Genomic DNA, 25,004 nt, shown 5'->3' with positions numbered 1-25,004 from the left:
TTTAGCAGTAGGATGATTATAAGCAGTGCTACCTACCATGGTGTCATTAATATAATGGATATGTTTATAGCCGTCCTGGTCGCTGAGGATTTGATAGTAGGATATACTATCTGATGTGAACACTGGGAGAGACGGGAAGAACTGGAAAAGAGAATTCATGAAAATGGTGAAACAGCCCAAAAGAGAGAATTCTACTAAGATATTGAAGACACAGTACATTGCGACATAAGGATTCTATTAAAATGTGCACGCAAAACACGCTCACGAGAACGAACCAATATGGACATTTGAAGAAGCCCTAAGGGCGGCTTCAGCACAACATTTTTGCGCAGTGAGAGACTTAGGTTTGCCCACGTATCGGCGCATACTGCTATACTTTTTGCATATGCAGGGACTTTTCACATGCAAAACACCCCTGACTTAAAAGTCAATCTAGCTTAATGACATCCAGATGTGTTCTCTTATTCACAGAATTGCGCAGCGTACTACCCATGTTCTTTTGCGCACGTCCCATAGAACTCTATGGGGCCCTTGGTTCACAAATGTGCAGGAAAATAGAACAAAAATTATGTTTCCTTTTCTACTGCTCAAAGTACTCGTAAAAAAAGTCACACAGAGCCAGATTGGAGGGTGAGTATGGAGGGTGAGGTGTCATGTCATTCTTCGTCAAAAATTACTTAAAACTCAGCGCTGTGGGCAAACAGTTGACTGGTTCTTCCATCATGACAACACAGGTTGATTGCTATATGCAAAGGTTCACAGATGGAGAGCGCTTCCTCTCTGATGTCATCGCCCCTCCGCCATGTAATCAGATGGGGCCAATGAGGTGTCTTGGCAACCAGACAATAAAGTCCAAGTCTACCATGGCCTATGAGTGCTATGAATAGTGATCATAGGATCACCGGTTCAAGTCCCCTGCAGGGACATAAAAAGTGAATATAATGGTAAAAAATGACACATTAAACAATTCTAGAAAACAAAATTGTGCACTTTTGCCTGTTTGCTTAAAAAATTTCAAAAATTATAAAACCCACGTTAGGTATCATTTCATGTAGCTATCTGTACAGTAAGTTAGACCCTTAACAACACAGGATGTACATCCTGCACATGCGGGGTTTGCAAGGAGGGGAATAGGAAGCCACATGGTAGCAATCATACAGAAAAAAAATGTACAATGCCAGAATTGTGCTTTTTTTTGGTCACCCTGTCTGCGAGAGAAAATTTTATAAAACCGGATCAAAAAGGTGTATGTACTCGAAAACGCTACAGATAAAAACTACAGGACGTCCCACAAAAAACAAGCTCTCACACAACTGTGTGAACGGAAAAATAAAAAGGTTATGGCTGTCAGAAGATGGTGGCAGGAAATAAATAAATAAATAAAGATATTTTATTTTTTTAAAGTACAGCAAAAAAACTATATAAATTTGGTATAACCATACTGACCCACAGAATAACATTATCATATCATTTTTGTTGCAGTGCGTACGCCGTAAAAATAAAAGCCCCAAAGAATTTCATTTTTTTTCCATTTCACTCTACTTAGAAATTTTTCTAAGTTTTTTAATACATTATATGGTATATTATGTAGCACCATTGAAAATACAACTCAACCCACAGAAAAGAAGCCTTCAGACAACAGTGTCAATGGATAAAGAAAAGAGTTATGATTTTTAGGAAGTGAGGAGGAAAAAACGAAAATGAAAAACAGGGCTGCTCCTTAGGTCGCTTTCGCATACCGTACGATGAGCATGTGAGTGCAATGTGAGGTTTCCCATTAACAGCAATGGAAAACACCTCCAATCCTCTCATGCGAGTTTCATATACAGCATTGAATTTCACAAATGCAATGCATTTGTCTGAAAATTGCTTCGCATCTGCAGGTAAATCACAGGTTTCCAAGCGTGAAATCAGGTCAAGTTTCTTGGGCCGATAATATCGGTGCTTGCCCATGCTTAGGTAGCCTTAAGGGGTTAAACACACTTTTGATCCTGCATGACGAACATTTAAAATATTTTAAGAATTGGCAAAAATTCCTTTTTTTTTTTTTCTTTTCACCTCCCAAAAAATGCAATAAAATTGATCAAAAAAGCCATATGTACTCCAAAATTGTAGCAATAAAAACTATAGCTTTTTACAAAAAATAAGCCCTCACAGACCTCCGACCATGGGAACATAAAAAAGTTATAGGAATTTGAATGTAGCAATGCAAAGAAAATAGAATACTAAATTTCTCTGGAAAAAGAGTTCATAGGGCTGTTTCACACGAGGGTATATTGGCCACTGTTTTCATGGACGGACGATATACGCTATCATCTGAGGCGTAAAACTCATGAACGGGTGCACAAATGTAATGTTTGAGCGCCCGTTTAGACGGCTTGGTCCCGGCGCAAATACGCCGAGGCCACTATGCCGTTGCCCCTTCCCCTTCCCTCCCCCTCGCCAGCTCACCTCCTCTCTCCTCCTCTCTGGCTGTTTGCAATGGGAGGGGCGCCAGTGGAGCTAAGCTTCCACCCCTTGTCCGCAGCCAGCAGTGGGAGGAGGCGGGATGGGGCAGCGCTTAGCTCTGCCCCCTGTCATTGCTAAACTCCCTCCCTCTCCTCTCTCCTCCCCTCTGGCTGATTACAGTCACGCTGCTAAACTCCCTCCCCCCTCCCTTCTACGGCCGCTGCCATTGGCTTCCATAGGACATAGTCCCGCCTGAAAGATATTTCCAGGACTATCTTTTGGGCCCGACGTAAAAGCGCCCGCATGGAATCCAATGCATCAGATCATAGCGTATGTCGGACGACTGTAAAAATGGCAGGCCTATATATGCTTGTGTGAAAGAGCCCTTATTGTGCAAAAGTGGGGAAACTTAAAAAAAACACATCTAATTTCGTTATTGTTGTAAGGCCTCGTTCACACGAGCGCTATTTGTGCGCATTAGAGGCACATGAAAAGATGGCGGCTATACTGCACTAAAGATCGCGTGAACGGGTAAATTCCAACATTTTTAATTAGCCTGTTCACACAATCGGAGTGGCAAGGTGCGTGTTTTCCATCTTCCATAGGAGTCTATGGAAAGCAAGCACCAAAGATAGGTCAGGACCTTAGATGCGAGCTGTGCAGTCCATATCCTATCTTTGATGGTGCGAGTATTTTGCGCATCTAAAATTCCTTCATGTGAACGCTTCTATAGGAAACCATTGGTTCTAATGGAATTGCTATCTGTGTGTACCTCTAATGCGCTCCAACAGCTCTCGTATGAACAAAGCCTAGGGTTGGGACATCGACACAAAACTATCGATAGTCGATACTATCGATTATTGAAAAATATCGGTGGAAAACTATCGATATTTTGATATATCGACTTTTTTAAATGCTGTATAAAAATAAAACACGTCTAGGGTTAATAAAGCAACAATCAACAAAAAATATTTAAACTTTAAACTGTTAAATTTATTATTAACTTCTAACTAATAATAACATGAAAATATATTAAAGTTACAAAGGAAAATAAAAAATTACAGATGAAACATGTAATTAAAACTAGGTATATGGAAAGAGGTTTTTTATCATTGGCCCCAATAATTGTTATCTAATGAGCCAACAAACACACTGAAACAAGGTCCTGCCAGCTACAAGGAAGCCAGAAGATTGACGCTGGACCTGACGGGATGTGAGCATGAGCTCTGTGTGTTTGTGGGGCTGCATGCCCTGCATTTTTTCAAGTTGCCGCTGAGGGACCAACGGTCTCCATGGCAACTTGTAAACAATGCAGCGCCTGGTAACGTGAACGCAGTGCCCCGAACGCAATTGTAATTGTGTTAGATGGGTCTCAAATCTTTTCTATGGGCACTGCGTTCGTGTTAGACGCTGAACGCACTACATGCCGCGTCTCCTTTTCTGGACGGGACCTTCGTGCGTTCAGTGCAGCCCTCCATCTGCATGTGGAAATACTTTCATTTAGAAAGCATTGCCCACAGCCATCGCGTTAGACGCAAGTGTTCAGAGCCGCGTCTAACGCGATGAACAAACGCATGTGGGTAAGGGGCCTAAGACCCCACTTCTTCTGAGAGTCGTTTTGCCTGGAGCAAACCTGATTGGTGACAAAGAGTCACCTGACACTTTCCAAAAGTTTCTAGAACTTGTTTATAAGTTCATTAGTGCCTCAAGCAAAACTCCATCCTGTACAACACAAAGGAAAGGGCAGAATGTAAAGAAAGAAAATATGGTCACCGGACCACAAGACACGTCTCTTCTTTACAAAAACCGATATTATATCGCCCTAAGCTATCGATGTTACGATATATCGGACATAACAATATCGATGAAAAGTATCGCCAAAGCATTAGTGATATATCGATATTTCGATATATCTGTTTTTGATGTCCCAGCCTTAACGAGGCCCAATCGTGCCATCATGCAGAAAAAAACAATGAGGTCATTGTTACTGCTTGATTAATGCTCTAAAAAAATATATACACTACCGTTCAAAAGTTTGGGGTCACATTGAAATGTCCTTATTTTTGAAGGAAAAGCACTGTACTTTTCAATGAAGATAACTTTAAACTAGTCCTAACTTTAAACAAATGCACTCTATACATTGCTAATGTGGTAAATGACTATTCTAGCTGCAAATGTCTGTTTTTTTGTGCAAAATCTACAAAGGTGTATAGAGGCCCATTTCCAGCAACTATCACTCCAGTGTTCTAATGGTACAATGTGTTTGCTCATTGGCTCAGAAGGCTAATTGATGATTAGAAAACCCTTGTGCAATCATGTTCACACATCTGAAAACAGTCTATCTCATTACAGAAGCTACAAAACTGACCTTCCTGTGAGCAGATTGAGTTTCTGGAGCATCACATTTGTGGGGTCAATTAAACGCTCAAAATGGCCAGAAAAAGAGAACTTTCATCTGAAACTCGACAGTCTATTCTTGTTCTTAGAAATGAAGGCTATTCCATGCGAGAAATTGCTAAGAGATTGAAGATTTCCTACAACGGTGCGTACTACTCCCTTCAGAGGACAGCACAAACAGGCTCTAACCAGAGTAGAAAAAGAAGTGGGAGGCCGCGTTGCACAACTAAGCAAGAAGATAAGCACATTAGAGTCTCTAGTTTGAGAAACAGACGCCTCACAGGTACCCAACTGGCATCTTCATTAAATAGTACCCGCAAAACACCAGTGTCAACATCTACAGTGAAGAGGCGGCTGCGGGATTTTGGGCTTCAGGGCAGAGTGGCAAAGAAAAAGCCATATCTGAGACTGGCCAATAAAAGAAAAAGATTAAGATGGGCAAAAGAACACAGACATTGGACAGAGGAAGACTGGAAAAAAGTGTTGTGGACGGATGAATCCAAGTTTGAGGTGTTTGGATCACAAAGAAGAACGTTTGTGAGACGCAGAACAAATGAAAAGATGCTGGAAGAATGCCTGACGCCATCTGTTAAGCATGGTGGAGGTAATGTGATGGTCTGGGGTTGCTTTGGTGCTGGTAAGGTGGGAGATTTGTACAGGGTAAAAGGGATTCTGAATAAGGAAGGCTATCACTCCATTTTGCAACGCCATGCCATACCCAGTGGACAGCGCTTGATTGGAACCAATTTCATCCTACAACAGGACAATGACCCTAAACACACCTCCAAATTGTGCAAGAACTATTTACAGCAGAAGCAGGCAGCTGGTATTCTATCGGTAATGGAGTGTCCAGCGCAGTCACCAGATCTGAACCCCATTGAGCTGTTGTGGGAGCAGCTTGAACATATGGTACGCCAGAAGTGCCCATCCAACCAATCCAACTTGTGGGAGATGCTTCTAGAAGCGTGGGGTGCAATTTCACAAGCTTACCTCAACAAATGAACAGCTAGAATGTCAAAGGTGTGCAATGCTGTAATTGCTGCAAAAGGAGGATTCTTTGACGAAAGCAAAGTTTGATGTAAAAACAATGTTATTTCAAATACAAATCATTATTTCTAACCTTGTCAATGTCTTGACTCTATTTTCTATTCATTTCACAACGCATGGTGGTGAATAAGTGTGTCTTTTCATGGAAAACACAAAATTGTTTGGGTGACCCCAAACTTTTGAACGGTAGTGTACATTGTTTATACCCCAAAAATGTATCAATAAAAACTACCACTCGACACGCAAAAACAAGCCCTCATTATCCAGGTCGGCGGAAAAATTTAAAAAAAGCTATGGCTTTTGAAAAGTGGAGATGAAAATCCCCAAAAATCGTTGTGTCCTTAGGACCAAAATAGGACATGACATTAACGGGGTTAAAGTTCAAAAATTTTCCAGCACAGAATTAAGAAACCTAATTAGCTAATTAACAAAGCAAGGTAAATTTGGACACCAAAGATAGAATGAAGCTTCCGGATTAGCTTGTTGCTCTACATACATCTCCAAACAGAAGCAATTAAATATCCATATATTAGCATATTTTACAAGGCAAGGAGCAATAAACTAGAATTATATTAATAAGCCACAATTATGTAGACGAGGTCTCATCTCTTTATTTCTAGAATATTGTGTATTAAGATGCAATCGTCTTCCACTTACATAGAAAATGAGTAAGTAAAACACAGATGTTCATTTAGGAGATGCGCTTGCTTTAGCGGTATAAAAGTATCATGAGTCAAGACATTCCCAACACCAAATGATCAATTTACTGGAACAAAGTGCATTCAAATACAAGTATAATTGAGTTTATGTCCGTACCGCTGTTCAAACAAGTCATTAGACTTGTATTTGCAAATTGCATTAATTAGTGTAAAAATGTCCCCTCGGCACGTAGCGGCTACAAACAGACAGCAATTATCTTTGAATGACGAATGCATGTATGAACGGAAAACTAACAATTGGCAAAGAAGATATACTGTCAGTGATGGAAGGAGATGCATAACCTCTTTCAATACAAGAGCGTGTCCAGTTACTAGCAGGAGTGTCCTACGCCCTATGCCCTCCCCCTTATGGTGTGCCATATAGTGCCCAAATAATACAGGCATACAGCGCACACATAACCCTGCCAAATCAATAAACTATGGCCTGTGAAGTGGGATTGGGGATGCAAAGTCCAGGTCTTGACATCATCAGGACCAGTGCTGCCTCCCATTTTTGCCTATTTTTACCAAAGTCTTGGGTTTTTGAATGCAGCAATGCCAAAAAAAATATTCTCCCAAAAAGTTTTTTTTTTTTTAACTGTTCACAAGTGGAACAACCAAAATAAATACATATAATTTTGGCATCCCCGTAATCCTAGTGACCCACAGAAAAAAATGTATCATGATGACATTTATACCATGTACCGAGTATCATAAAAAAAGGCAAAATTGATTTGTTCTTTCCCACTATCCACCCCTCCCCAAAATAATAAAAGTTATACATTATATGTACCCCAAATATTACAGATTTCCACACAGCAAACAAGCCCTCATAAGGGTATATCAACAGAAAAATTTAAAATGCTGCGATCTTCTCCCACTGGTGTCAATGGGGCTGGCGCTGCTGCCGCCGGCCCCAATGGAAAACAATGTGTGGTATTGCAAAAAAGGAAGTGCTACGATGTATTTTCTTTTTTTAAAGCAACATTGCAGGAGTGAAAATTTCACAAATAAAATTGAAACAATTTAAAAGCATTGGTTTCGTAATCTTGTGATTTCACTCACTCTTCCATCGCAAGAAAATTGTGCAATTTTCTTGCCATTTTAAAGGAGCCCTCGGGCTGAGTTTCCACACTAGGAGCTTCTGCGGAGACCAGTTTGCACTCCTTCTTGCATGCGCAAAATGCAGAGAATAGAACCCATTAATTTCAATGGATTCCCTCATATTCTGGGTTTGTGTGCTCTATTTACTCTATTTTCTTTACTGTAAGAGCAGTTAGACTGTGGAACTCTCTGCCGGAGGAAGTGGTGATGGCAAAATCCATAGAGGAGTTTAAAAGGGGACATGATGTCTTTCTGGAGGGGAAGGACATTATAGGATACAAGTCTTAGGTTAATCATTAATCCGGGTTTACAGGTAGGTAGGAACTATTAGGGGTTGATCCAGGGAACAGTCTGATTGCCATTAGGGAGTCGGGAAGGAATTTTCCCCCAAAAGGGCTAATTGGCTTCTGCTCTTGGGGTTTTTTGCCTTCCTCTGGATCAACACAGGAGAATAGACAGGCTGGACTAGATGGACATTGTCTTCATTCAGCCTTATGAACTATGTTATGTTACTATGTTTTAGTAAGGCGTGACACTCCACAAAGGGGCGCACAGAGACTCTGTCACCCAAGGGCCCACATAACCCTGGAGCCAGCCCTGGGTATCTTGATAACAAACCGCACCACATCAGGCTAGGGGCTCTTTTACACGGGCGTATTTGTTTTTGCACATGCCTCAGGTATTTGAACTATCTACAAGACGTTTTTGTGTGCGTATCGGCACATTTTAATGTCCCTTTTGCACTCGTGGGGCCTCATTTGTGTGCGGCAGACAAGCATGCCCCAATTTAAGTGGCTATTTAACCTAATGAGTTCCAGATATGTTCTTTTTTTTTCACGGAATTATGCAGCATATTGTACATCTGGTTACACATTTCCACACTCCCCATAGACTTCCATGGGAACCCTTGGTGCACAAATGCGCACAGACATAGAGCAGGTCCTATATTTTTTCCTCGCTCAAGAAATTTCTCACATGAAAAAAAAGAAAATGAGAACAAACCCATTGAAATCTTTTGCGTGTATAAATTTTACATGCGCAAAAAGATTTGCAAATACACCAGTATGAAGGATACTTCTAGACGAAAGATTATCGTTCACAAAATCGTTAAAAGGAGCGAATGTTAACGATAATCGTTCAGTCTAAACGTGAGCCAACGAGAACGTTTGCTTTCCTTCATCATTCATTTTCTGCCAGCATACAAACCATCGTTGGCTCGTTCACTTGTCGTTCATTTAATCAGCTTTCATTCCATCCCTCTCAGTCACTTATACAGCGAATGTGAAAGACTGAACGATTCTCATTTGAACGAGTCAGCAATGTATCTGCCTGTCTAAACGGAGTGCATGAGGGAGCGAACTGAGGTCTCTTTCACACGGGCATCTGCGTTTTTAAGTTCGCCCGCCGGCGACGTGAAAACATGTGAACGGGCGTACAGATTGAACGTTTGTGCACCTATTCAAACGGCCCGAGCCCAGCGCATATATGCTGAGCCAGCAATGCTGTCGGGTGAAGGCAAGACAGTTGAGCTCCCTCGTCAGCTCTTGTTAGCTGCTGCCCCGCCCCGCTCCCTCCTATTGCAAACAGCCAGCAAGGGTTGGAGAGGAGGAGAGAAGGGCGAGGGAGTTTAGCAGTTATGCCGCTAAACTCCCTCCCACCTCCCTTCTCTGGCAGCTGTTATAGGCTCCCATAGGAGTCTATGCAGCGGCCAACATATTCCGGCCAGGAAGATAGTTACAGGACCATCTTTCCTGGCCGGAGTAAAAACGCCTGGCACTATATTGGCCAGCCGGGTGCTTTTACGCCGCAGGAATATGCCCGTTAGATCTGATGTATTGGAATCCAATGTATCAGATGGTACTGTATATTGGTCGTCCATGAAAACGGCGTCCAATATACGCTCATGTGAATAAAGCCTAATAGTGACGTCCCTCGTTGGTTCAAAACCAAATTGGTCTATCTAAAAGGAGGGTGTGTGTATGTGTGTGTATGTGTATATATGTGTAATATATATATATATATATATATATATATATATATATATATATATATATATATAATGTAGCGGTGCAGTGCACAGGGGGGCCTGTAGAGGGCCAGAGACAGGACTCCTGGTGCGAGGGTTAACCAAGGGGTGGAGCAGGAACCAGATAAAAGCCGGTTCCTGCCAAAGACAAGAGGGAGAGAGACAGCTCAGTGGAGCTGGGAGGGCTGCTAGCCCAGGGTCTGGTGCAGACCAAGAAGTCCAGAGGCTAACAGGGTGACGCCCCTAACCTCAATACCTGAGAGAGGACCAGCGCAGCACAGGAAGGTGTTGCAGGCTGGTGGCCTGAAAAGGCAAGAGTCCGACAGGGGACGCCCCTAGACTCCCACCCAAGTTGGGGTGCTTATGGACATGATGTGATGTGATATGCTGTGCTGTTGAATAAAAGCTGGCAGGAGCTAGACAAAGAGATACGCTAGTCCTGAGTCGTGTTTACCCGTGTGGGGCACCATTTCTGGTATGAGAGGTCAGCGATCCCGAGGCAAGAGTACCCCCATTGCTACTATATATATATATTGTAGCTAAAATTAGATAATGTAGAATTAGCAGTAGATATATACTTTATTCTCCATGCCAGATCTTGATTTATGGGTACTAGTTTTATATACACTTCTATTCACTACATACGGGATTTAATATAAAGGTACCCACCACACCAATCCATCCTGTATTACTTGCTTCAACATGCTGATGATTCTTAAGAGAGATGAAGGAGAAAATAACTTCAGTAAATACATTCACATAGTTTCATAAGTCTATCATTTTGCAGAATCTTTGATGAGAAATAAAAAGATAAAAACTGTAGATTTGTAGCATTTTAAACTGGAGAAGGGAAAAAAGCTGCGAAACTAAAGAGTGGCAATAAAAATTCCCCAAATGACAAATTCCCTCCAGTGGGTGTAGAAGCATAAGTCAGTGCATGTGATGGGAACATGATATGTCATGGACTTCTATAGCCCCTACGCTAGACTTGTCCCAATCCCTCAATCTCTTAAAGCACGTGTCAAACTCAAGGGCTGAGGGCCGAATACAGCCCGCGACGTCAATTTATGTGGCCCGTGAGGCAGAAGAATAGGCTCTCCCCTTGGAGGACACAGCCAGTACTTAGCAGAGAGGGGGTATCAGCACAAGGAGCGGGTGACATCTTTAATTCATACCGCTCTCACAGGCGGTGGCACAGCTCTGACAGCCTTACCCAGGCACTCGAGCCACCCTCCAAGGTAGGAAGCTTGATACTAAAAGGCAAAAGCCGCTGGCTATTATCTAACCTGCTCTTAACACCTTATTCACATGGGCTACAAAAACGCATATATGAAAATTATAAGGCATTCCATGCTCCTCTGGGAAAGATGCAAATTGGAAGATAGAACAATGCCTCTACAGCACCAACTATTGGAAGGCAGCATTCCTGCAAGTCAATGTCAGACCTTTTAACAAGCCTTGTAATTTAAGACCTTTTAATAAGCCAACCATACACAGACAGCTGTTTCGGGGTGATTACCCCAAATCAGTCGGCAGTAGGTTTCTGGCTTGGTTAGTGAGAAGCCTATAGATGTGGGTCAGGAAGGGTATTGTTTCTCCTTAGGGAGAGTACCTAAAATATTTCCTAGTAGAGCATGAATGGCCTTATAAGTCTCCTCATACTTTCCAGGTACTCCCTAAGGAGAAACGATACCCTTCCCGGCCTAGATAGATAGATAGATAGATAGAGAGCGTGCTAAACAAATGTATTTTATGGTGTAATACTAAAGAGGGTCTAAACATTAGCTACCTGTGGACAGACCCATCTATTTGAACTCTGTTCGTAGTCACATATTGATATAATGGATATGTTCTGTATTCTCGTAACCCATTGAATACTGACTCTCTCATCCAGTATCCATGTCACCCAACTGAAGCAGTATTCACTGTGGATGAAATGTAAATATAACACCAGTAGTTAACAGCATGTGATCCATATAGTATAATGAAGCTTATCTCATAACATCATCCATACAACAAGTAAAGAGTCAGTGTAGTCTAGTTGTTAGACAGAAAGAAGCATGCTCGGGCAAAGAGCAGAAGGGGTTAATTTAGCAGGTGTCTGGATGGTTAGCTTTCTTAAAGGGCATCTGTCATCACGTTTGAACCCTATAAACTATGTTATGGGGCTCAAAGTTGAGGGGAGCTACTTGTTATACTCTCTGGGTCCCCCGTTGCCATGGAGGAATAAGTGTGCGCTCAGAGCTGAACTTTTTTCACAAAGCCATGTGCGGACCCTTGATTTCGCAGGGGCTCAGCGCTGAAACGAGGGTCCGGGTGAGTATAAAAGGCAGCTCCCTAAAAACCTGTTCTCTCACCTCTGAGCCCTATAATGTACTTTACGGGGCACAAAAGTGATGACAGATGCCATGCCCTTTAAACGGTGGAGTAATGCTACAGCCCTCTTTCCCCCATGAGTTCTCCAGTGATCCTTGGTCCACCTGCCCTGGTAGTTGGCTGCAGTTTTTGTATTTGTCATGGCAGCGCGTTCTGCCAGAAGTGTGGTCATGAGAGGGATGCTGATGAGTAAAATAGGTAATGACATGCAAGTGATGGTGGATTTGGGTCCTCTGGCGTTTGCTCAGAAGGCAGTGGAATTAATTGGTGTCAGACTCATTATGTTCAGGTGCCCTCGACGTGATGCTTGTGGCTGATGGTAAGAGGCTGGGCTGACTAAATTCGTTGTGCACCCTCCCCATAACTACATCTCTCTCAAGAGAGGGATTATGTTTTTTCTGCACTTTTAATATGTTTCTGTTGTACATTTAAAGGACCACAGAAGAGATGAGCGAGCATACTCGCTAAGGACAATTACTCGATCGAGCATTGTCCTTAGCGTGTATCTCCCCACTTGGAAGAAAAGGTTCGGCTGCTGGCGCGGGTGAGAGGTGAGTTGCGGCCATGAGCAGGGTGGAGCGGGGGGGGAGAGAGGGAGAGAGAGATCTCCCCTCCGGTCCTCGCCGCTCCCCGCCCGCCGCTGGCAGCCGAATCTTTGCTCCCAAGCGGGCAGGTACTCGCTAAGGGCAATGCTCGATCGAGCAATTGCCCTTAGCGAGTATGCTCGCTCATCTCTAGACCACAGCAATGATCATCTATTGCTAATGATTGGCTACAGTAGTCACATATCCTAGTCAACAGCAACCAGAAAGTACAGAGTGGCTATGAATCGATGTTAAGTAGTGGGAAAACCCATTTAATGTACGTCAATGCCGTCACACATATATCCATAGAATCCTAAGCATAACAGTGCATCAGTATTGCCTTGAGCGTTCCTTTAAGTTTCATTGTATACTATGAGATATTCATAATCATTCATTGCTTGTGAAATTAACCATAAGAGATTCTTCCCCTTTAATAAAAATCTGATTGGTTTCTATGGGATACACTACATATTCAATCTTTATACCATATAAAGATAAATGGATATTAGATACAGAGATATGAGATAGATAGATAGATAGATATTCTTATTACCTTGAAGAAATCAGAGAAGGGACAGGAACTTGGATTTTGGTATATGATGGATCATCAACTCCTACAATGAAAACTTTAACCTCTGGATTTTTCGCTCCGGCCTTTTAAAGAGAGGAATATAGATATTAATTCCACCTTGAGGGACACGTCCGCTGTACCTATTGTAGAGCATTAGAGATGAGCGAGTATACTCGCTAAAGGCAATTGCTCGAGCGAGCATTGCCCTTAGCGAGTACCTGCCCACTCGAGACTGAAGGTTTGGGTGCCGGCAGCGGGCAGGGAGCTGCGGGGGAGAGCGGGGAGGAACGGAGGGGAGATCTCTCTCTCCCTCTCTCCCTCCTGCTGACAGCCGCGACTCACCACTCCCTCGCTCCGGCACCAGAACCTTCAGTCTCGAGCGGGCAGGTACTCGCTAAAGGCAATGCTCGCTCGAGCAATTGCCTTTAGCGTGTATACTCGCTCATCCCTATAGAGCATGCATTGTGTATATTGTATTGCTACACCACTAGTCCACTGTCCAATATGGGCATACGTTCCCCACATGTTTCACCAAAACACGGAAAAACTGCAGCTGCACCCCCTACTGTACTGTTTGACAAGACACAATGTATAGATTTTTACCTTTGGATATGGTATTTTTACAGTTTTTGGATACTGGTCTTCAGCATAGACAGAATACTCTATTAGCGGTACATCTCTGTCATTAAACTGGACGTAGGCAAGAAACTTGTTACTTGGAGACCACCAGATAGCATACTTCGATCCGAGCATTTCCTCTAAAATAAAGATAAATAATTGTATCTTAATTAATAAATCCAATCTACTAGCAGAGTCAATAATACATAATTATCTAGATGTCTTAGGCTATAACAATGACTGCCCTGAACCTATATAACAACCTGGGTTCACTTGTTAAAGAGGTTGTAGAGAACAGGAAAAACATGGCTGCCTTCTTTCAAACACAGCGCCACACTTGTCCATGGGTTGTGTCTGGTATTGCAGCTCATCTCCATTGAAGTGAATAGGGTTAAGTGAACAAGCTTTGGACAAGTGTCACTGTTTTTGGATGAAAGCAGCAATGCTTTTTCTTATCTTGCAAAACCCCCTTTAACCCATTGCCACCTGCACGCTCCTGAGCTCTTATTAATTTTGGGTGGGAAAGCGTCACCATAGTTCTCTTCTGCATATGTACAGTACACTATACACTCTGTATTTAAATACATACATACATATATATATGAAGCAATGCTAGGGCTTATATATATATACACACACACACACATGTATATACACAGTGCTATGGTGACAGACCTCTCTTCAGCATAGTGTGTCGGACTTTGCCCTACATGGGAGCTATGCAGGAAAATCTCAATGTTGGACGAGGTGCAACAGTGGATCGGAAAGGGTTAACTATGACTACCGGGCAGGGGTACAAGTTGATATTCCTGAAAGAAACTAAAATGTAGCACAGATCAAAAGAGTCTGATGTTCTCCAGTGAGCAGTAAACAGGTAGGACAAAGAGCAACTGGTATTTTACAGTTGACCTCCTGATACTGCACCATGTGTGGCCTCCAAGGATCAGAAGGTCTTACCACTAGTTGGATCACCATTGGACATGATGAAAGAAGCCCAGTCATTTGATCACTTCAATTATGGAATGTGATACATTGAAAAGGTTCAAGATGTAAAACCTCACAAAAATGGAGCTCCGAAAATGTAGAAATGAAAAACATGGCACACCTTCGTAGACCCAGTCCGGAATTCCATTATATATTTCATTTTCTTTCCCATCATTTGTTAATTGAATGGATGATTGTCCAGGTTCATGTAATAAATAAATATTATTATCCACAACATACACCTAAAAGAAAAAGAAAAAAAAATAATTTTTTTTTTTTTTAATGTTAAGTTGAAATGTATATTCTAACAGACTGAGTGCTCTTTCACATGAGCATAGCGTTTTTTGGTAGGCCGTGTCACTGCGATAGTGCAACCGAAAATCGTGTAAATGGGCACACAAATGTGCCGTTTGTGTGCCTGTTCAGACGGCCTGGGTCCGGCGCATATACGCCGAGCCCGGAATGCCGTCCTGTGGGGGAGACAGCTGAGCTCTGCTAAACTGCCTCCGCCTTTTCGCCCCTTGTCGGCTGACAGCAATGGGAGGGGGCAGGACGGGGTGGGAGCTTAGCAACCAGCTCCCGACCATCCTGCCCCCTTCCATTGCAAACAGCTAGAGGGGAGGAGGGAAGGGGGTAGGAGTTTAGCAAACATGCTGCTAAACTTCCTTCCACCTCCCTTCTAAGGCAGATTCTATAGGCTCCCATAGGAGTCCATGGCAGCCGTCGCCGTATTCTGGCCAGGAAGATAGTTCCTGAACCAAAGCGCCCGGCTGAAATGCGCACCGTATGCGCTATCCTGGCCGGCTGGTTACTTTTAGGCTGCAGGAATATGCCCATATGAACTGATGCATTGTAAACCAATGCATCAGATGGGCGGCGTATATAGGCCGGCGGTGAAGGCGCCGCCGATATACGCTCATGTGAATAACACCTAAAAGATAATTTTTTTAAACTTTCTTTCAATAGCTTTACCGTCTTTTACGAATGTTTTATAAATATTTCCTCATCAGTTAGGGCTTAAAGTATTTGCGCCCTTAATAAGGTTGATTAGAGCACGTATCGGTGCGTAGTATTGTATTTTCTTGTGCATGCAGTTCCTGGTCCCATGCACGCACAAAACACCCCCGCCCTGATTTAAAAGGCCATTTAGCCTAATGAAGTCCAGATGTGTTCTGCTTTTCACTAAATTGTGCAGCATATTGCTCATTGGCGCACCTCCCGTAGACTTATATGGGAGCCTTTGCAGCACAACATACAGAAAGACAGAGCATGTCCTATTTTTTTTGTGCACACACAAAATGTGTGCGCAAAACACGTTCATGAGGACGACCCCATTGCCGTCAATGGATTCTATTCTCTGCGCATTGCATGCGCATATTTTATGAGCACAAAAATGTATACAAATACGGTTGTCTGAAGCAGCCCGTAGGCTAGGTGGACACAAGTCTAAGGACATCTTCAGAACATAAAAATAGGACCTGCTCTGTCTTTTTGCATATTGTGCAACAAAGGCTCCCATAGAAGTCTATGTGAGGTACGTAAATGCGCAATACGCTGCACAATTCTGTGAAAAAAAACATAACACATCTGGACCTCATTAGGCTAAATAGCCTTTTAAATCAGGGCCCTACGTGCACAAATCAACCTTGTTTACTGCGCAAATACGTTGCGCTGAGTCAAGCATATTTGCACATACAGTCGTCTGAATAAGCCCTAACTGCAAGTTTTCGCAGAGGGAGTCAAGTGCAACTCACATCAGACGGCACACGGACACCTGTGTGCTGTCCAATATACATGGGCGATGCACATTCAGGGGAATTGCATGGCCAGTTTCTCGTCCATTAAATGGACGGAAATAGGCTATGCTGTAGGACTATGGGCCTACATGGAAAAAAATGGCTATTTGCATAGCCTCATAGGCTATATGGAGCGGTGTACTGTCCATGGCATTGCATGGTCAAAACATGGCCAGAAAATATGGCTTATACAAAAAAATATTAAAGTGGTCAACTTGATAGCGAGCTTCAGACCTGCTACTTATGGCCGCTGACTAGTGCGCTCCCTGAACTGCTCCGGACTGCCCCATGGAATGTGCTATGTACATGCCCCTTTTCTGAATGCATAATCTGGGTCTCTTATTCTTCCTCTCCTCTGGGTTTGTTATATGTGGGTGACAGTTGTATATTTTGTACTGTACACTGTTCTGATCCAGCCACCACTTTACTTTCCTCACCCCCACCCTGATCATCCAATGAAGGTTGATCAAACTTTACTTTAGTATAAGGCCTTATGTACACGGTCATATTACAAGCTCTGAGCTGCATGCACTGGCGTAACTATAGAGGATGCAGGGGATGCGGTTACACCCGGGCCCAAGAGCCTTAGGGGGCCCTTAAGGCCTCTCTTCTCCATATAGGGAGCCCAGTACTATGAATAAAGCATTATAGTTGGGGGCCCTGTTACAGGTTTTGCATTGGGGCCCAGGAGCTTCAAGTTACGCCTCTGGTTGTATGTATCCATAACACAATATCCAAAGAAGTATATAGGCCCTATATATGCCTCCAATTTATACAGAGGTAGGCAGAGGTTGCTTTCAGTTGGATTTCATGTAAATCTACAGCATGCACAATTGGATGCCATCCTTCCAAAATATATTGCTTAAAGGGAACCAGTCATGTCCCTCATTGTCACCCCTCGGTCTCTGAGCATGACTCTTTTCTTCAGTCCGTACACATGCACTCATACTGTTCTCTATGGTAGTGCGTGCGCACTGAATGAAGGAATGAGTCATGCTCATAGACCGAGCCCCAACTTCCAACCAGTCATGTCCCTCATTGTCACCCCTCGGTCTCTGAGCATGACTCTTTTCTTCAGTCCGTACACATGCACTTATACTGTTCTCTATGGTAGTGCGTGCGCACTGAATGAAGGAATGAGTCATGCTCATAGACCGAGCCCCAACTTCCAACCAGTCATGTCCCTCATTGTCACCCCTAGAAGTTGGCACTCGGTCTGTGAGCATGACTCTTCTTTTCTTCAGTCCGTACACATGCACTCATACTGTTCTCTATGGTAGTGCGTGCACACTGAATGAAGGAACGAGTCATGCTCATAGACCGAGAGCCAACTTCCAGGGGTAACAACAAAGCTACAGGGTAGTTGGGTAAGTACACCCCAGACCCCACGTTCCCTGCCCTATGAGCACTGTAACCTAGTTTATGGTGTTTACATAACATCGCAGGTTCCCTTTAAGGCTCCGTAGGAACTCTGTGTGCCTAAAAGAGCATGGGTTTGGTCTACTGTATCTAAAAAAATATTTATTCCAAGCACATGGAGGTCAAATTATTATATAAACAGAATCTGAAATTTCTATTTTCGACTCCTTTCGGTGGCCAAATCCTGACGCATGCAAATTTGAAAAAGTATCTAAAAATATATGTGATGCGTGTTTGGAAAAAGATTTAGAGTTTATTCCCAGTAAGCCTAAATAACTAATTCTAGACCTATATCTATCAGTTGGAGCTGAAGTGTATAATAATCTCTGGGTAGATCGCTGATTGGAGTGCGGAGCGTCTAACAGCCTTTGTAATGCAGAAACAGCTACAAAAACTTATAGTAATCTTTTTTCTTCAGCTACCAAAATTATCTGTGCTGCATTTTTTCGGTGACATATGAGGCTATTTTTAAAAATATCTTCTGTCACTGAGTTTTTTTACGTTTTTTAGTATATTAGAATTTTTTTAAATGTATAGCTTATTTTTAAAATTAGTAAATTTTTAACGCTAAAATAAAGTACAGGAATGGGTTTCTCTTTTTGTTTTGAACGTTTTGATATATAATTTGAATAGTCTCAGGTTACAGGGAGCAAAAAGCGATGGTTTTGGTTGGCATCTGCGTTTTTATGCATGTACTTTTATTTTATTCTTTAATTTTTTATTTTTTTTTGTAACTTAAAAAAAAAAAAAATATTTATGACCCCCTGGATGTGATATAAGACTTCCAGGGGACATTCACATTGTCTTTTTTTTCATTTCACACTTTTTCACTGTAGCTGGGTAATCCATAGGAGCCCCAGTTATAGGAAAAAACATTCCCTGTAGTGACAGTAGTCACTGGCAGAGCTGATCAGGGTCTGCTAGGACCCTGCTGCTCTGCTGCAACAGGGGGATCCGGCAGTTACGTGATCACCAGGTCACATAGCAGAACATAGATTACACTCTTTAGTACATAGCGCTCTTTGAGTGCTATGTAGCCTGGAAAGGAGAAAGCAGAAGTGGTTAAAAACTGTTTCTGCAGTCTCCTCCAGATCTTCTGCTGTTGTGGTAGCTGATGACTCGCCCTGTTTCTGCTTGATTGCAGGAGCAGAAGCTTTAATCCCATGTCGTACTTCTGCTATCAGCTAGGATTACGGGCCATGACCAAAAGTCGTATATTTAATGCACTTGATCCTTAAGGCCTCATGCCCATGGCTGGGTTGGATTCCACCTGCGAAATATCGCAGCAGAATCAGACCTGGCGCCCCCCAGAGACCCTATACTCACCTGTCCGGATCCGCCACAAGTGTCTCGGCCGGCGTGCATGCGCAGTACTTCTGCAGTTCTTACTGCAGAAGTATCGCAGGACGGATGGCTTCCATTGACTGCAATGGCAGCCGTCGGCACGATTTTCTGCACAAAATAGAACATGCTGTGATTCTTCCCCACAAGCAGAAAATCGCAGTTGATTTCCGCTCATGTGGCCAGAGAAGAATCATTTATCAAAGCCTGTCTATGGACAGCCATTGCTGTGGAATTCGCGGCGGGTGTCTGACCGTGGGCATTCGGCCTAAGGAGTTAAAAATAAAAATCTGATGAAAGTGTCCTGAATATCTTTTGACAATACAAGAAAAATAAGACGTTTAAGAATAATTGGGCAGCACAGCTGCTTGCTTTGAAATTGAAATGCTGATCTTGGATTCTGTTTGTCCTTCAACCATTAACCATTTAAATGCTGCCATCAATGCTGAGAGCAGCATTTAAATGCCCCGAACAGTTGTGTCATGATAAGACCATGGGGGATGCTGTCCGGGTGTCATGGTAGTCTGGGGCCTTCTGAAGGCCCCCAGCTGTGCCATGATTGTTTGCCTATTAAAACGTCCATGTATCACAGGCAGCCTGTGATACATTATAATTAAGGATGAGTGAGTATACTCGCTAAGACACTACTCGCTCGAGTAATGTGCCTTAGGGCGAGCACCCACTGGCGTTTTTTTACCTGCGTTTTGCGTTTTGCGTTTTGCGTTTTTCCTGCACAGGCATAGAGATAACATGTGTTCCTGTCCACTGGCGTTTTTTTTGCATTGCGTTTGCGTTTTTAACATAGGAGCTGTCAGTTGCATATGTGTCCTTATTTTTCTCCATGGAAATTAATGGAAAAGCCGCGAAAACGCCGCGAAAACGCCGCGAAAAACGCAGCGGAAAGCGGGCGGAAAAAACGCGGGAAACGCGGCGAAAACGCTGCGTTTTTTCCCCGCGGAAAACGCAAACGCCAGTGGGTGCTCGCCCTTAGACGAGTATCTCCCTGCTCGTCCTTAAAGATTCGGGGACCGCTGCAGCTGACAGGTGAGTCACAGCGGGGAGCAGGGGAGAGCGGGCGGGAGAGAGGGAGAGAGAGCTCTCCCCTCCGTTCCTCCCCGCCCTCCCCCACAGCTCCCCGCCCCGCGGCGGCACCCGAATCTTTAAGGACGAGCAGGGAGATACTCGTCTAGGGCACATTACTCGAGCGAGTAGTGCCTTAGCGAGTATACTCGCTCATCCTTAATTATAATATAGTGTCATAGTGTAGGTACGCTGTATAAGCAATCAGATGATTGCAAGTTCAAGTCCCCTATGGAGACTAAAAAAACTAAGTAAAAGTAACTAAAATAAAGACTTTTGTAATTATTTAAAAAAACATAAAAAAATATTAAAAGTGTGAATCCCCCTTTTCCCAGTTGTCACATCAAAAAATTTTAAAAAGTAAAAAAATCTAAAAATTGTTATTACTGTGTACATAAAGGTCTAGTTTATTAAAATATCACATTATTAATCCTGCACGGTGAATACCATCAGAAAAAAAAATGCAATGCCAGAATTGTGCTTTTTTTTTGCAATTGCGCTTCAAGAAAAAATTGAACAAAATCGATAAAGTCTTATGAACCCAAATAAAAATTATAGGTCATCCCACAAAAAACAAGCTCTCATACAGCCCCATCAATGGAAAAGTAAAAAGGTTATGATTAGAGATGAGCGAGCATACTTGTTAAGGACAATTACTCGATCGAGCATTGTCTTTAGCGAGTATCTCCCCGCTCGGAAGAAAGGGTTCGACTGCCGGCGCGGGTGACAGGTGAGTTGCGGCCATGAGCATGGGGGAGCGGGGGGGAGAGAGGGAGAAAGAGATCTCCCCTCCGTTCCTCCCCGCTCTCCCCCGCCGCTCCCTGCCCGCCGCCGGCAGCTGAATCTTTGCTCCCGAGCGGGCAGGTACTCGCTAAGGGCAATGCTCGATCGAGTAATTGCCCTTAGCGAGTATGCTCGCTCATCTCTAGCTATGATTTTTTAAAAGTGGAAATGCCAGAACTACAGAATATGACGTAGACATAGGAGCATCAATGACCCTTGGTCATGAAAAGGTTATTTCATGAAAAGGTTATTCTATCTTTGTCCTTTTACTACATTTGGTAAATTTGGCCACACTGTTTTGTGATTTTAGTTACTGTATTTCAAATCAAATATCTATTTCTACTTGGTTATGGCCAGTTCTTGGCCTTTCGTCAGGTAGGAATAATGGAAAAGACTGCGTATAAATAGGCATTTCATTTAATGCATAAACTGTGGACTATTACCGAAAGGAAAACTGTTCAGCCAGCAGATAAAATATAAGGGCTCGTTCACACAAGCGTTATTTTAGCGCATTATAGGCACGTGAAAACATTGCGTCTAATATAACCAATGGTTTCCTATAGAAGCATTCAGATGAAGGAATTGTAGACTTGCATAAAACTCGCACCTAACAAAGATAGGACATATGACTGCAATGCTCACATCTAAGGTCCGTGCTGCGAGAAAAGCTAGGACCTGACCTATCTTTGGTTTGTGATGTGCAGAAGTTTCCATAGACTCCTATGGGAACTGGATAACACGCACCACGCAGCTCCCGATCATGTGAATGGCCAATTACCATGCTTCAGCTTGAAGGCTCAGTCACACGGGTGCATCGGCACCCGTACACAGGCGCCGATGCACCCGTGTGACTGAGCCCTGAGACTTAATTGCTGGAAATCCCCCTTTTCACACACCTGTTCTGCGCTAAAATGTTGTGTGTAGGAACCCCAACTTCCATACTCTCAATCAGGTGTTGTATCCCTCACCCCCATAAAGGTGAGTGCTACAACCTGTGACATACTGTAAATTTTAGGTTGGTCTGGCACAGTACGTGCTTTTCTTTCTTTGCATGGGGGAAAAAATTGCCTCTACATGTTCTTCTGCACCCAAATTGACCTTTCTACTGATCTGCAAAAACATTGCTTGCCACATCAACTAGCTAAGACTCTCATGTATGACTTGGTACACCTTCTCCGACTTCTACCTACCCAAAGGCTGACAAAACTAATGGGCTACACTAAAGGCCACAACCTGGACAACTAAGCCTGAATGTCCATATCTTCCCATCACAGTTAACCCTTTGCAATCCAATTTTGGATTCAGGGTTTCCTAGGGGGCTTTCTCTTTCTGCCATTATACAATGGCGCCATCTGCTGGCTAGAGCCAGTACTGCGGTATGTGACATGCTGGAGAGGCCCCCGACAACAGAGCGGCCAGTAATATACAGTAAGAATACCCTGACGGACGTCTTCCGACATCGGAGCCGCACAGCCTTCAATCAGAATGTCTTCAGACGTCAGACAGTGGATTGGAAAGGGTTAAAGATGAAGAACAGAATGTTACCACTTAGCCAAAGTCAACCCTACAGAAACTTGAGGATTCACATTCTAGTACATGACACACTTATTAAGGGGTTAGAAAGTGTCCTTCTTTGTCAAGATTATTGAGGGTATTAAAAGTTCTACTTACCAGTTTGTGGCCAATTGGTGACCAGGATATGTGCTGAATGTCATGAGGTAGGTCATTTGTTCTTATAAATACTCTATAGAATACATAAAAAATGGCGTCACTGACATATATCAAATGTAATGTGGAATATTTCTATCGAGTAAGAAGACAATGCTGACCCATTTTCTATATCATAAATGTGGTATGTTGCCGTATAAGAGTATCTCCATTGCTGAAAAGACATTACAAGGAAAGAATAATTATGATATGTTAATATCTAAACCAACAAACACCTAAAGGAGACAATGAACCAGAAATGAACCAGATGTTGTGACTTCCTTAAATTTTTCTATTACAGTTGCAACACCCAGGCTGCCTCCACCGAACAGCATCCTATGGTGATGTAAGTTCACATAAGTGAGGTTTGAATGCAGCCTAAGTGATACATAATAAAAGATCACATTGGTGGGCTTGGAGTACTACCAACCTACTGAAGCTATGGCAATCTAATAAATGAGTTATTGGAAATTAGTGACACCACATTCTAAAGCTGGTCTTATGCACTGATAGAAGGTCTCGAAACTGACAATTTGGGAGAAGGGTGTTAACTGATTTTCTAATGTATATGGGGCCCTTCAATGAGTGCAGTTGATGGAACACTTTAACCCTTTGCAATCCAATTTTGGATTCAGAGTCTCCAAGGGGTTTTCTCTTTCTGCCATTATACAATGGCGCCATCTGCTGGCTAGAGCCAGTACTGCAGTATGGGACATGCTGGAGAAGCACCCGACAACAGAGCGGCCAGTAATATACGGTAAGAATACCCTGCTGGATGTCTTCTGACATTGGAGCTGAAAAGCCTTCAATCAGAATGTCTAAAGATGTCCGACAGTGGATTGGAAAGGGTTAATTCTAGAGGATTATCTTACACCTGGGTGGTTCGGTTATACACTACTTACGTTTAGTGAATTTTGAACCATCTGCACGTGCAACCTTAGCATGCACACAAGTCGTCTTTTATTAGCTACATATTTAAATGACATTAGTTGAGGACATTTCTGGTTAAACCTTTGCAAGCGGCTCCACCTATATTCTTTTGACAGAGAATTTATTATGGTCCAGAGGCTACTCCTCTCATAAAATGCATTATAGACCTATTTGAGACGAGCTGCGATGAGGTCATTCTACCTTTTTGTACTTTTTATGTGGAGCTATTTAATTATATGTCCCAGAGCTACCAAACCCTTTCGCAATCCACGAATTGTTTCTCTGCTGCTTTATATATGTATATTAGATGTAATTGAAAAGTTTAATGAGATCCCAAATGTTCACGTAACATTATACTGTCGGCAACATATAATGGCCCACCTTTATTACGACTGGTACTTCAGACACAAGTCTAAGGAAAAAGATTGATAAAGTGAAGTGTGCCAAATGTCTTACAAAGTGCATGCATGGAAGGGAGACAATATAAAGGTACGTACATTCGTAGCCTGTAAATATTGGACTTCACAGGAGCTGTGTGTATGTGTGTGTATATATATATATTTAACGGTAAGATATTTTTTGTCAAGCCTTCATTTTTTTTTAGATCTTTTGGAGCAGTAAAATAAATGTTGCAAAGGTAGATATATTGTTGAACTATTAATTCTTTAGTAAAATGCTAACATACGTTCTTTGGTAGGGGGACTATTCTGCTAATTACATATACAATGCATTTGGAAAGTCTTCAGACCCCTTTGCTCCTTTTACATTTTGTTATGTTGTGGACTTGTGCAAATATTAAAAAAAATCAGGTTTTCCCCATCATTCTGTGCTTTTTTTCCACAATCCACAGGTGACTTTCAGGGAAGGTCTTATATTTTAAGTCCTTCCCTGAAAAATCACTGCAGGGGTTGCCGGCATCCTATTGCGTTCAACTGGGCTGCCGACAGCAGCCACGGCCCCATTAAAAGCAATGCTGCATGGACGTGCATTCACGTGTGTTTGTGTACGTACGTGGGTGCACGGTTTTGTGCGCACCTATGTACACATACCCTCGTGTGAATGCACCCTTTGGTATCATACTTGATATTTAGCTAG

At 42.8% G+C, this 25,004-nt stretch overlaps 1 protein-coding gene across 1 annotated transcript in view; it reads right to left on the bottom strand.

Moving 5' to 3' along the window:
* Positions 1-25,004, bottom strand: part of LOC136576562 (prolyl endopeptidase FAP-like) — a 134,765-nt gene that overhangs the window by 54,287 nt on the left and 55,474 nt on the right. The window contains exons 6-13 of the mRNA XM_066575935.1: positions 23,102-23,154; positions 22,944-23,016; positions 14,975-15,095; positions 13,855-14,009; positions 13,234-13,334; positions 11,510-11,645; positions 10,390-10,434; positions 37-141 (exon numbers count right to left, since the gene is read on the bottom strand). Coding sequence (XP_066432032.1) covers positions 37-141; positions 10,390-10,434; positions 11,510-11,645; positions 13,234-13,334; positions 13,855-14,009; positions 14,975-15,095; positions 22,944-23,016; positions 23,102-23,154 — 789 coding nt within the window. The remainder of the gene's footprint in view (positions 1-36; positions 142-10,389; positions 10,435-11,509; positions 11,646-13,233; positions 13,335-13,854; positions 14,010-14,974; positions 15,096-22,943; positions 23,017-23,101; positions 23,155-25,004) is intronic.

This window comes from Eleutherodactylus coqui, chromosome 8 (genome assembly GCF_035609145.1).
Source record: "Eleutherodactylus coqui strain aEleCoq1 chromosome 8, aEleCoq1.hap1, whole genome shotgun sequence".
Lineage (NCBI taxonomy): Eukaryota > Metazoa > Chordata > Amphibia > Anura > Eleutherodactylidae > Eleutherodactylus > Eleutherodactylus coqui.
The sequence above is the reverse complement of the archived record's forward strand: the minus strand, read 5'-3'. Positions and strand labels throughout refer to the sequence as shown.